The sequence below is a fragment of the Ascaphus truei genome, chromosome 5 (assembly GCF_040206685.1).
Source record: "Ascaphus truei isolate aAscTru1 chromosome 5, aAscTru1.hap1, whole genome shotgun sequence".
NCBI lineage: Eukaryota > Metazoa > Chordata > Amphibia > Anura > Ascaphidae > Ascaphus > Ascaphus truei.
In genome coordinates, this window is record NC_134487.1 from 195,854,404 (window position 1) to 195,867,588 (window position 13,185).

The 13,185-nt window shown below is 41.1% G+C and overlaps 1 protein-coding gene across 1 annotated transcript in view; it reads right to left on the reverse strand.

Moving 5' to 3' along the window:
- LOC142495721 (zinc metalloproteinase-disintegrin-like cobrin) overlaps positions 1-13,185 on the reverse strand; it is a 475,628-nt gene that overhangs the window by 56,742 nt on the left and 405,701 nt on the right. Inside the window, exons 16-17 of the mRNA XM_075601587.1 lie at positions 3,044-3,188; positions 2,139-2,219 (exon numbers count right to left, since the gene is read on the reverse strand). Coding sequence (XP_075457702.1) covers positions 2,139-2,219; positions 3,044-3,188 — 226 coding nt within the window. The remainder of the gene's footprint in view (positions 1-2,138; positions 2,220-3,043; positions 3,189-13,185) is intronic.

Consider the following 13,185-nt stretch of genomic DNA (forward strand, 5'->3'; position numbering starts at 1 on the left):
TCCTTGGCTCTGGTCCTCAAAGTGATGTGAATAGTGATAAGGAAAAACAAAAATTAATAAACTGTGTAAATCCTCTATGTATTTACTAAGATCAATAACACCACAACGTGCGTGCCGATAGTGATACAACACCTATATCCAATGAAATAAACTCTAATCCTAAAAATACCCAGTGGAAATACTCACAACTACAATTGAAATGCAATAATTAACTGTATCAGTGCTCAATTTTGAAAGTGCCACACAGTGATGGTGCAGTGAAAACAATGTGTATAGTTTAAGCCTTATATGGATGTGATTACACATACAGTGCTTACTGGAATCTAATAAAAAGCTGATATTAAATGATTTGATGATCTAATAAAAAGCATATACTTAGCTCCAAAATGGAGAAGGATTGATGTCCAAATAGGGATAACATGGAATGAGGGAAGAGAAAAGAAAAACTCTCATGGTAAAATAACGTAAGACATTTAATATAATACCACTAAAAATTATTGGTAACTCACTCACGGATTTCCGTTCAAAATGTGCATGTAGGTCAATTAAGATCAAGTGTGCTGGTGTATTCTTGTCTTCCAGGTAAGGGAGGAGCACTCGTTCGTAAGTGATATATGAGAAGAAAGAGAAAAAACAATATTAGTGTAGCAATAGAGACAATGATCTGTCTAATTAATGCTATATTGGTCTCACTCACAATATGCTTCTTCTATGATATAGCATGTCAGAGATCCTTCTCTCTCTAACGGGAGCCCTTTGATTAGATCTTCGTTGGGGTATGTGGTAAGTATAGTACCCCTTCTATCATGTGTCGCTTTTCCTCATACAGTGTGCCAACGGATGTAATAAAGAAGAGAGATGTCGCAATAGTGTGATAACGTATAAATGATATATTGCACAGAATAGCAAATGGTATATTACACTCACATTTCAATAGTAAAAATGTTTCATGTGAGAGGACTGCTGAGGGAACCTTCGGATCTCGCCGTTTGTCTCCCTGGTCTGGTCTTCACCTCTGCTGTAAACTGCACGCATCCGCATCTACATCCGCATATGTCACTTCCGGTGATATATCTGACTCAGGGCGGAAGTGGCTTCTCGGATGGTCTCGGTACAGCAATGCCAGTCCCTTCAATCTCCAGTCCTCCCAGGATCAGCGATTCAAAGCGTTTCGCATAAGCTTTGTCAAGAATCTCTTTGATCACAAAGAGATTCTTGACAAAGCTTATGCGAAACGCCTTGAATCGTTGACCCATACCCCAATGCAGATCTAATAAAAGGGCTACCGTCAGAGAGAGAAGGATCTCTGACATGCTACTGTATATCATAGAAGAAGCATATTGTGAGTGAGACCAATATAGCATTAATTAGACAGATCATTGTCTCTATTTCTACACTAATATTGTTTTTTCTCTCATATATCACTTACGAACGAGCGCTCCTCCCTTACCTGGAAGACAAGAATACACCAGCACACTTGATCTGAATTGACCTACATGCACATTTTTAACGGAAATCCGTGAGTGAGATTCCAATCATTTTTCGTGTTATTATATTAAATGTCTTACGTTATTGTACCATGAGAGTTTTTCTTTTCTCTTCCTTCATTCCATGTTATTCCTATTTGGACATCAATCCGTCTCCATTTTGGAGCTACGTATATGCTTTTAATTAGATCATCAAATCATTTAATATCAGCTTTTTATTAGATTCCAGTAAGCACTGTATGTGTAATCACATATATATATAAGGCTTACACTATACACATTGTTTTCACTGCAGTACCACTGTGTTGCACTTTCACAATTGAGCACTGATACAGTTAATTATTTCATTTCAATTGTAGTTGTGAGTATTTTCATTGGGGTTTTTTTAGGATTAGCGTTTATTTCATTGGCTATAGGTGTTATATCACTATATGCACGCACGTTGTGATGTTATTGATCTTAATAGATTTATAGAGGATTTACACCATTTATTATTTTTGTTTTTCCTTATCACTATTCACAACATCACTTTGAGGACCAGCGCCAAGGAGGACTTTTCTTCAACAACACCACTACTTTATTGTCTACTTTTTAACCATTGCACTTCATCCCTCCACTCGTCCTCCGCACATATGCTAAGCAGGAGCTCACCGCGTGTCCTTTGCACTTGGCGGAACAGCCTGATGATCTGTAAGCACTGTCGATGTCCATGCATTGCCTGTTGTTGCAGATCTGAAAAGGGAGCGATGGAAATATAAGTCTTAGAATACAGACCAGGAGATATCCCTTTTAGGCTACGGAAGCAGCACATTGCTATGCAAGATATACAGTATGGCATTGCTCTTCTATATAGTGGGCATGCTGCTCTACAAAATAGAGGGATGCATTACTCAACAAGATGGAGAATCACATTGTTCTGCAAGATACAGAAGCACATTTCTCTGCAAGATACAGAAGCACATTTCTCTGCAAGATACAGAAGTGCGTTGTTTTGCAAGATACAGAAGCGCATTGCTTTGCATGTCACAGAGGCACATTGCTTTTGGGAGATAGATACCAAAGCAGATTGCTCTGGAATGTACAGGTGCGCTGTCAATTACAGAGAATTTGCCCTGCATATTTCAGGTAAATGTGGGGATACAACAACCGTAATAGAGGCTTATGTGGCTATGAAGGGGTTAAGATTACTTTTGGCAGGAGCTGATCACATGTGGAGAGGTAGAGTTCTGGTAGTTTCAGCCCTGTCCTTGAAGTGGGAGAATCTAGCTGAAGTCTCTCTCAGATCATTAGGCACCAAAAATAAGTACCACGTGGTATGTATCACAACAAATGTGGTGCAAATCCGGGGCAATCAAATGCACCACATGTATATTGGTAAAAATTAATTGTGTTTGTACCATTCTGTGTACAGCTATGTGTGCACTACCAGGTCCCATAATACTGGTGGGCCTCGTTACATTACCAGACCGCATTATACTACTGGAGCCAATTACACTGATTCCTTAGTGATTATAAGGGCACCATAAGAGATTACAATCTGATCTCGTTGAACTCACTTTGTTGTCTCCACACCTGGTCCCGTTTTCCACCATTCCCCTGACAGACATGATTGTTTTACAATTCTTAAATGTAGCGTAGACTTCAGTACCAAAGGGTTCCTTATTGCCACCATTGCAAAACAGCAACCCACACTTCACGTTCCTGTGTATAGATAGAGTATTAATATACAGCACCCCGCACAACGTGTCCCAGTTACACAGAGTAATAGTATACAGCACCCTGCACTGCACAGTTCAGTTTATTATTATGGAGCCCTGTGTGTGTCCCCATGTATACACAAAGCATTATTATACGGCACACGCACTGCATGTCCCTGTGTATACAAAGTATTAATATACATCCCCCACACTGCACATCTGCGTGTTTAAACAGTATTAATATACAGCACCAGCACTGCATTTCTATATGTATACACAGTTTTAATACTGCACCGACACACTTTATTCGAGCAAATATCCGGTATGTACCTGGCAGATACCTGGAATGCGCCGCTCCTCACCTCTGACAAGCCCCGTTGCGTTTGCCTTCCCAGCCTGGGTTCATGCCTGGCTGATGGGCGGCTGATCTATTAAATGATAATGATTAGGATTTAATAGGCTGCAATGCTTCGCGTGTCTACCAGATGGCATAAATTCATGAATTGTAATGCAGTATATATATATACTGTGCAGTATTGCAGCCAACGGGAATAAAATGCTTCAATCCCTGCCGGAAAATAACTCAATGCACTCGGGCAGAAAACAGTCACAAACCTCAATACACCCGGGTATACCCGAATTCGTGGGACTAGCCGAGCTCGAATAAAGTGTGTCGCCAGTGTACACAGCTCCTGCACTGCATGTTCCTCTGAATACACAGTATTAATACACAGCACTGTATATTCTGTTCAACAGGTGAAACCCACAATGTGGATCCTGCACAGACTATAGATCCCAAAACTTTAGCACCTTACTCTCTATTAAAGACAGTGTTGCCGTATTAGTAGTCGTTGGAATGAAGGGGCATGAAAGGGTGCTTTTCATTATCGCTTCCTCTTCCTTACAAATGAATAATTTAAAGAAATATCTCTCTCCCTCAGAATCTAACCACTTCAGTGGCCAGCAGCACATTGCTCTGCAGGTCACACATTTACTAAGCAGTGCTATTTTAGAAGTAATGCACCCTCAATGCATGCCACCTGTATACACAGAGTATTAATATACAGCAACAGCACTGCATATACAAATATATAGTACTTGCATTGAACCTCACTGTGTATACACAGTATCAAAATACACCACCCATGCTGCACATCCATGTGTATACACACAGTATCAATGCACAACATGAGCACTGCACGTCCCTGTATATACACAGTAATTATATACAATTCACTGCATGTCCCTGTGGCGAGTGAAGGGTTAATCAGGCCTAAAATTAAGGTTATAACTGGCTGATTAATCCTTACTCATGTTGGGAATTGAGGGGTTAACCGTCTCTGCATTACACCAATGTATTTGCCCTGTCCCAGCCTTTTTAACCCCCATTTGCAGTCTATTCCCGGCCTGCTGTACTGAGAATGAATGCATTGCCTGCTATATTCTGTGGAGACACAAGATGGCGTAGTGAGAATAACAGTAAGCACTGATTGAAGAAGCGTGGCTGCGGTTAGCAGACTGTGTAAAGAATGGGTATCCATTTGCTATCGGTTTGACCTGTAACCTGTAAAAGTCAATTGAATAAGTGGCTTGCGGTTATATCTGAAGATGTTTTACCGATAGAATGTATCCGTGCCTTAACTTGAAAGCCGGAGCGTCAATTGGTGTTGGGAACTGTGTCAATTGATGTGAGAATTCGGTAAACTGATTTTTGGTGTGCAAGTGTAAATAAATAAAACACGAAGATACATATAAAATTACAGTGATGGTACACCCAGAACATGAAGTTTGAATAAAGTGTGATAAACTGTGATTTTAAAATGTACAGGCAGGAAATGTTTTTTCTATAAGCCCGGGAAAAATCCTTTGACATGAAACTGTGTTAGGATGAATGAGCTGAGGGTATTCCTTCCCTGGCACTTCAAGGGGATACCGCTGAACCGGCGACCCTCAGTCTATAGAAGTGTCAGGGTTGAAAGACCCCAGAGTACTATAATGTATACATGGCCGGACTCCTAAGAAGTGGCAGACGCCGGACCATTGTGCAGCAAAAAGGTGTAAACAAGGCGCTACGCCCTAAATATATCAAGTGACAAATTGTGATTTAAAAGTGCAATATAATGACTCACAAGTGAAAAGAAAGTTAAATGTAATACCCCTCTGCTTCAACCATCTGGTGGGGTTGTTATCACGTATCCCCAAAGAGTAGAACTTGTATCACACGATCCAGGGGGAGCATAGGGAAAAAACATAAAAAAGGCTCTACGTGCAGATGTATAAACAGTGCTGGGAGTATCCCTATAAAGCTTGGCTCCTGTGTTATTCCTACTCACAAGAAAATAGTAATTTTCAGGCAATAGAGATCAATAAACTGATGGGTGTGTATCACTGGCTTCCGTACTTCACGGGATGTACCTCAGCGAGAGAAGGAGAAGAACACACATAGTACAGTTCTGTCGATAATGACCCTTTATAAAAAAAACTTGTAAAATGCACACTTACAGTGTCTCAAAGTTAAAACAGCATTTGTAGCTATAAAAGCTAAATGACGCGGCTTGGATGAAGGTAAACACCGTCTCTCACCACACCATCTCCGTCTGGAGCTCCGATCCGATCACCACCTCCGTTTGCGGGCGGCGCTGCTTCGCTTCCGGTCGCGGAACAATGTCGTCACTTCCGGTTGCGGCGTAACAGCGGATCGTCGGTGTATGCGTGGAGTACCCAGGAGTCCTCTTCCCCAGCAGCGTCACGTTGTAGGTGGTACAGCTCTACGCGTTTCGCCTGTTCATTGAATCGGCTTCCCCAGGAATGTACCTGTCCCTGTCTTATGTCTGCTATTTATACTGCATATATTAAACAATTAAGCAATAAAAAAGCTGATCTGCATATAATTAAACAATTACTATAAAAGGCCTATACTGCATCATTGAGGAGTGGATACGTGGGGATACCCTAAACAGGGGAAATGGCTAACACAAATAATAATGTCCATTGAGTACATCGTTAGAATACACAGAGAAAATCTTACATCAAGGTATAACAATATAATAACAATAACTGTTGGCCACAATATTCAGGGATTTATACTAGGGGGCCTATGCAGAAAGGGCCGAAAAATGGCATTCGACAGGGTTTCAATTCGCCAGGTTTTTGGCGTGTTAACCTCGCTGTATGCAGGGAAGGCCGAATCCCTGGCGAATGAATGCGCCACCACCATTTGAAATAATGGCCAGTAACCGGTGGCGAGACGGCTGCCTGGCGAGAAGCTGCCGAGAAGCTGTCCCTTGGCGAGTTGTGTTTGCAGCAGAGAGATCCGCTGCTCTCTCGGCGCAAACATCAGCACATTAAAAATGATTAAAAATACATTTTTACTGATAGTGTAGATGTGCAGGGGGTCTCCGGAGCTGAACCACATTGGTTTCAGGTCCTGGGACCCCCTGCTTCCCGAGATACAGGCCCCTTTATGAGGTGCCGGTATCCCTCTGCATTTAAAGGTCCCGATCACGTGACCGCGGAATGTAAACAAAGCAGAGGGATATCGGCACCCCCTAAAGGGGTCTGTATCTCTGGAAGCAGGGGGTCCCTGGACCTAAACCCAAAGCGGTTCAGCTCCGGAGACCCTCTGCACATCTACAGTATAAATAAAACACACATATCAAAACACAATCATTCCTTACTTTAGCGGCTATGTGCTACGGTAACGAAGCAACATTAATGTATTTTTAATAATAGTGTACAGTGAGCAGGGGGTCTCTGAGCCACAAATCAATGCGGTTCAGGTCAGGGGGTCCCCTGCTCCCGCACAATATTATTAAAATACAGAAATGCTGCTTCATTACCATAGCGTATAGCCGCTAAGGCAATGAAGGGTTAAGGCAGAATAGCATGTTTATTGGGGACAATTGCCCCCAATAAACATTGCAATAAACAACATACACCCACTTTGTATTTCAAATACATAAACAAGAATAAATACATTAAATACATATAGCACTTACCCATTACCGGTTGCCGCGATGAAGGCCATCCTCATCTTCATCCTGCCCATGCCCCCTCCGCTGCTGCAAAACAGACACAACAATGAAAACATCCAAAGTAATGTCCCCTAACCCCTTAATCACCATAGCGGTTTTAACCGCTATAGTCATTAAGGGTTTAACCCACCCTCACCCACCACTCGGGATGCCTACATACCCTCCTACAGTAACCCCCCACCCCGTGAGGCCTAACCACCCTCACCCACTACCCACAAGGGAGGCCTACCCACATACCGTTGGGGAACACCCCCCCCCCTACCCAACAATTACAGTACAATAATGTGCAAAATAACTATTATCCAGATAGGGATAATAGATTATTTGCCCATTATTAAAAACATTAACTAGCATATTCAAATAAATTAAGTACTACTGACCTTATCAATAAGAAGTCTCAGTCGCCAGCAACATCCTTGTCTTGGCCACAAAAAACATAGCCAATACAAAGCCAATACATTGCAATTACATTCAGATATCAATTAACCCCTTAAAAACCATATCAGATAATAACCGCAAAGGTAATTAAGGGGTTAAGCCACACTGGCCCGATACCCACCCTTCACCCATGAATTTGTACATTAGCTTCATCATGCAAATATATATATATATATATACACACACACACATGATGAACCAATATACAAATAAATGTAGAAGGGTTATCAAAAACATGCTGTACTCAAAATAACAGTTCTCCATAAATACACACTACAATACAAGTAATTTCCTTTCATAATCCTAACTGATATTACAATCAAAAAGATCAAATGCCAATCAAAAACCTCAAAGCACAATCAACACATTGCATTTACATTGTATATATGATGCATACAATCTAAGCACAATATACATTCTGCAAATGAATGTTAACAATAACATTGCAAGCAAAATACAGATAACTCCAAACAAATATACTGTACTATTGTAACCAATCCGGTAAACATAAATCAATTACCATTCATTAATGACATCCCTAAACAATTTACATTCCATCCCTAAACAATTTACATTCCATCCCTAACAATTAAACAATTAACTACTTCAAACCTGCAACAGAGCAATGTAGCCTGTGAAAATATATAAGTACCAACAAGCATAAAAAATTGACAACCAAGGCTAACCCTGACCTCTAATACAACATACAATAGCAACGATTACATCTATCTAATTTTAAAAGACTTTAAACACACATGTAAGCATAGATGCATAGTCAAAATATTTAAAAACACATCAAATCAAGCTTTTAAAACACTATCATTTCTTACCCTGTATGTATATATCTCTCTAGACATACATACATACATACATACATACATACATACAGTGGCAAGAAATGATATACCACAGATAATTAAATAAATATGTAAAGAAAAGAATTAAAAAAAATTAACAAGTTCAATGAAATACATTTCTTTAGTTCACTTACCATTACTTGCCCCCACCGACTCCCGTTGAACTGGTTACTCACGATCAAAACCACCAGGCACAGGAACCCATAAAATAACAAAGCATAAAAAAATAAACATTAAACTAAAAATCCAAATCAATCCACGGGTCTTCTAATTGTAATCCATCTTCATCTGTATTCTTCTTTCTTCTATCTTCTTCCGGGGTGTTCTACCCATCTTCGGCCACGCCCTGGCCTTCTTCTTCTGTAGGAGGTCCTTCCTCCTCAGCAGCTGGCTTAAAAATGAAACGACATAGGCTTTTAAAGGCCTATGACGTCACATTTTCGTCATATGGTTCCCACAGCCCTGATTGGGCCGTGAAAACCATGTGTTTTGGCCGATAAAAAAAAAATGATGACGTCACTTAAAGGCAATGAAAGAACAGCCAATCAGAATGACTTTGCTTCAATTGCCTTTAAGATGACGTCATTAAAAGAAACATGGCCGTCCACACATGGTACGGTAGCCAATCAGAGCGTGGGAACTCCATCCCTACTCTGATTGGCTGATTGGGTAGTCCTCATGGACAAGGTGGACTACGATAAAGAATCATATAGACTTCTAAATGATCAAGACACATATCTAAAACTCGGTACAAACCCATTGAAAGTCTTCACAGGAGAATTGAAGAATTTACGTGATGCTGGTAAAGATTTAGGAATCCTAGATGAAGACGAATATAAATGATGCAGTATAGGCCTTTTATAGTAATTGTTTAATTATATGCAGATCAGCTTTTTTATTGCTTAATTGTTTAATATATGCAGTATATATAGCAGACATAAGACAGGGACAGGTACACTCCTGAGGAAGCCGATTCAATGAACAGGCGAAACGAATAGAGCTGTACCACCTACAACGTGACGCTGCTGAGGAAGAAGACTCCTGGGTACGCATACACCGACGATCCGCTGTTACGCCGCGACCAGAAGTGACGACATCGTTCCACGACCGGAAGTGAAGCAGCGCTGCCCGCAAACGGAGGTGGTGATCGGATCGGAGCTCCAGACGGAGATGGTGTGGTGAGAGACAGTGTTTACCTTCATCCAAGCTGCGTAATTTAGCTTTTATAGCTACAAATGCTGTTTTAACTTTGAGACACTGTAAGTGTGCATTTTACAAGTTTGTTTTTATAAAGGGTCATTTTTGACAGAACTGTACTATGTGTGTTCTTCTCCCTCTCTCGCTGAGGTACATCCCGTGAAGTACGGAAGCCAGTGATACACACCCATCAGTTTATTGATCTCTATTGCCTGAAAACGACTATTTTCTTGTGAGTAGGAATAACACAGGAGCCAAGCTTTATAGGGATACTCCCATCACTGTTTATGCATCTGCACTTAGAGCCTTTTTTATGTTTTTTTCCCTATGCACCCGCTGGATCGTGTGATACAAGTTCTACTCTTTGGGGATAAATGAAAACAACCCCACCAGAGGGTTGAAGCAGAGGGGTATTACATTTAACTTTCTTTTCACTTGTGAGTCATTATATTGCACTTTTAAATCGCAATTTGTCACTGATATATTTAGGGCGTAGCGTCTTGTTTACACCTTTTTGCTGCACAATTGTTTTGTTTTCTGGTGTTTGGGCTGCTTATCTATCCTATATCTAGTATGGACACCACAGTGGTACATCTAATGTTTTCTCAAAGAGATTATTGAGATATGTGAACTTTGATGACCCACCTGTGGAAGAGACAATAGCTGATGATGATACTGCTGCGGCCGAGTTTATTCGAGCATTTGCCCGTTCTCGGCCGCAGCAGTAACGTGGCGCGCGCCGGAGGGTGCCGGGCACGCGCCGAAGCAGTGGAAGAGCGCCCTCCGATCGGGGCGCTCTCCCTCCCGCTGCCGGGTCCGCCGGGTCCCCCGGAACCCCCTGCCGCCGTCCCCCACATCGCGGGACACCAGGGCTCCCTCGGGGAGCCCTGGACGCGCGTGCAGGGGGCTCTGGCACCCGATGACGCGTGACCGCACATCGGTGACGCGCGGCACGCCGAGGGAGTGGGGCTAGCAAGCCGGGGCATCCCCCGGCTTGCGGAACTAGCCCTGCTCGAATAAATGGTGTCGGTAGTGTATAGAGAAAATGCTGGAAACAGAATGTACTCAATTATAAAGAATTATGATAAAAGATACAAGGAAATGGCTAGATGTCACTTTTCTGGAGAAGTACAAAAGTGTGGTAGGATTCCAAGGGGTTTGAGGGTTTTAAAGAAACCCTCATTTGATTTAGAGGATACAGAATTTCTAAACAGCTGGAATGCTGTTTTGGATAGATGTTCATTTGAATTAATAGAATTGCCATTAAAACAACAAAGAATCCATTTAAAAATACTTGATGAAGAGATTGATGCCATCAAGGAAAAACTCACCCCAATGGAAAATACCCCAGAATTCAGAGATAAAGATCAGAAACTACAGAAAAAATTAGACACTCTAGCCAAAGAAGTTAACACCAATAAATCAGGGAAATTTCAGCGAGACAAGGAGGATTACTTGAAACATGAAGAGAGAGATTGGAAAAAGAATAAAAGCTTCCATAAGAAATGGTGTCAAGGGAGACCCAAATATAGGGGTAACAATGAACATCATAGATCATACCATAGTAAAAATGGGACTGAGAATGATAGATCTAGTTCAAGAGATACAAGACCAAAACAGGATAATCATCACGGAGAATTTACTAAGGTTAACAAGGCAAATAAATCAACACATAGAGAAAAATCTACATATAAAAAAAGTGAACCCACTAGGGACGAGAGAGCCAATTACACCCCTATAGATCAAGAAAAAAAGGAAAAAAGAGAAAGAGAGAGACTCCATAAGTCCAGGATTTCACCAGATAGGAAAGAAATAAGAGACAGACAGGGTAGTGAAAATAATCCAGAATTAGAACAAGGATAGGAGTCTTTTTTAGGGGCAGAAGGGCCCTCAACTCCCAGGGACAGAGACAACAAATTCCTCTCATTGAAAGAGAGAGAAATACGATTGACCACAAAAAGGGTAAGAAATTCAGAGGAAAGAGGGGACGAAGAAAAAGAGAGAGAACCAAAAAGGAGCACACAAGATTAGATAACAATATCTTTAATCTCAGCTCTATTACACTCACAGATATTCAGAACAGCGTAGTCTCTAAGGGTTTGTCTTTTGCACCGATGAGGTCACACAGCAGCTTTGACTTGTTCATTGATGCAAATATATACCTTCGCAAATTAACAGTTAAGCGTTATTTTTTAGGGAAAAATCTTGAACCGAGACTAGAGTATGTTGCATCCCCAGTAGTTCAACAAGAGCTTGACTTTGTCCATTCGGGCCTAAAACCGAAAAACCACCTTTAATCCCCTGTTTGCCAAGGGTAATCATCTGGAGGTTTTCTTCCAGATGATTAATAATGACTTTGAGAACCTTATGTTAAATAAAACTAAAATGAAACATAACTTATCTAAAGAGGAGAAGGTTGCTTTAAAGGAACTCATGGCCAATAAAGATCTTATAATAAAACAAGCTGATAAGGGGGGGGGTAGTCCTCATGGACAAGGTGGACTTCGATAAAGAATCATATAGACTTCTCAATGATCAAGACACATATCTAAAACTCGGTACAAACCAATTGAAAGTCTTCACAGGAGAATTGAAGAATTTACTCGATGCAGGTAAAGATTTAGGAATCCTAGATGAAGACGAATATACATTTTTGTATCGTGAAAAGTCAAGGCTTCCTGTGTTTTACCATCTACCCAAGGTGCATAAGAGTGTAGTCAATACCCCAGGCAGACCCATCGTCTCAGGGATTGACTCACTAACGGCCAATCTTTCATTATACATTGATAAGTTTTTACAGAAATATGTAACCCAACACAAAGCGTATTTACGTGACACAGCTGACATTCTGAATACATTGGATAAAATAAAGTGGGAAGAAGATTACATGATGGCAACGTATGACGTAACCTCCCTTTATACATCCATTCAACATACAAAGAGATGTGAGGCGATATACAAGATTTTACAAAAAGATAAAGATCTTCCTGACACTCAAGCAAAATTCATTGTAGATGGTATTAGATTTATCTTGGAGCACACTTTCTTCTGGTACGGAGACAGTTATTATTTACAAAGGTGTGGAACGGCGATGGGGACTAGGTTCGCCCTCAGTTACGTAAACTTGTTTATGGCAGTTTGGGAAGACCAAAAGATCTGGTCCCATGAAGGACCAGGGGCGAACCTAGTCCTCTGGCGCCGTTTCATTGATGACGCGTTCCTGATTTGGAAGGGAGACAGTGAGTCACTGGAGGGATTTTTAAACACACTTAATGACAATGACAGTAACCTCAAGTTCACCAGTGTACAGACTCAGGAGCGCGTCAATTTTCTTGATTTAAGTATTTATGTGGAAGATGGTAAAATCAAAACAGAAACATATTTCAAGAATACAGACAAGAACAACTACATTTTAAGGTCCAGCTGCCACTTGCCTAAATGGATGGACAATGTGCCAGCTGGACAATTTTCCCGT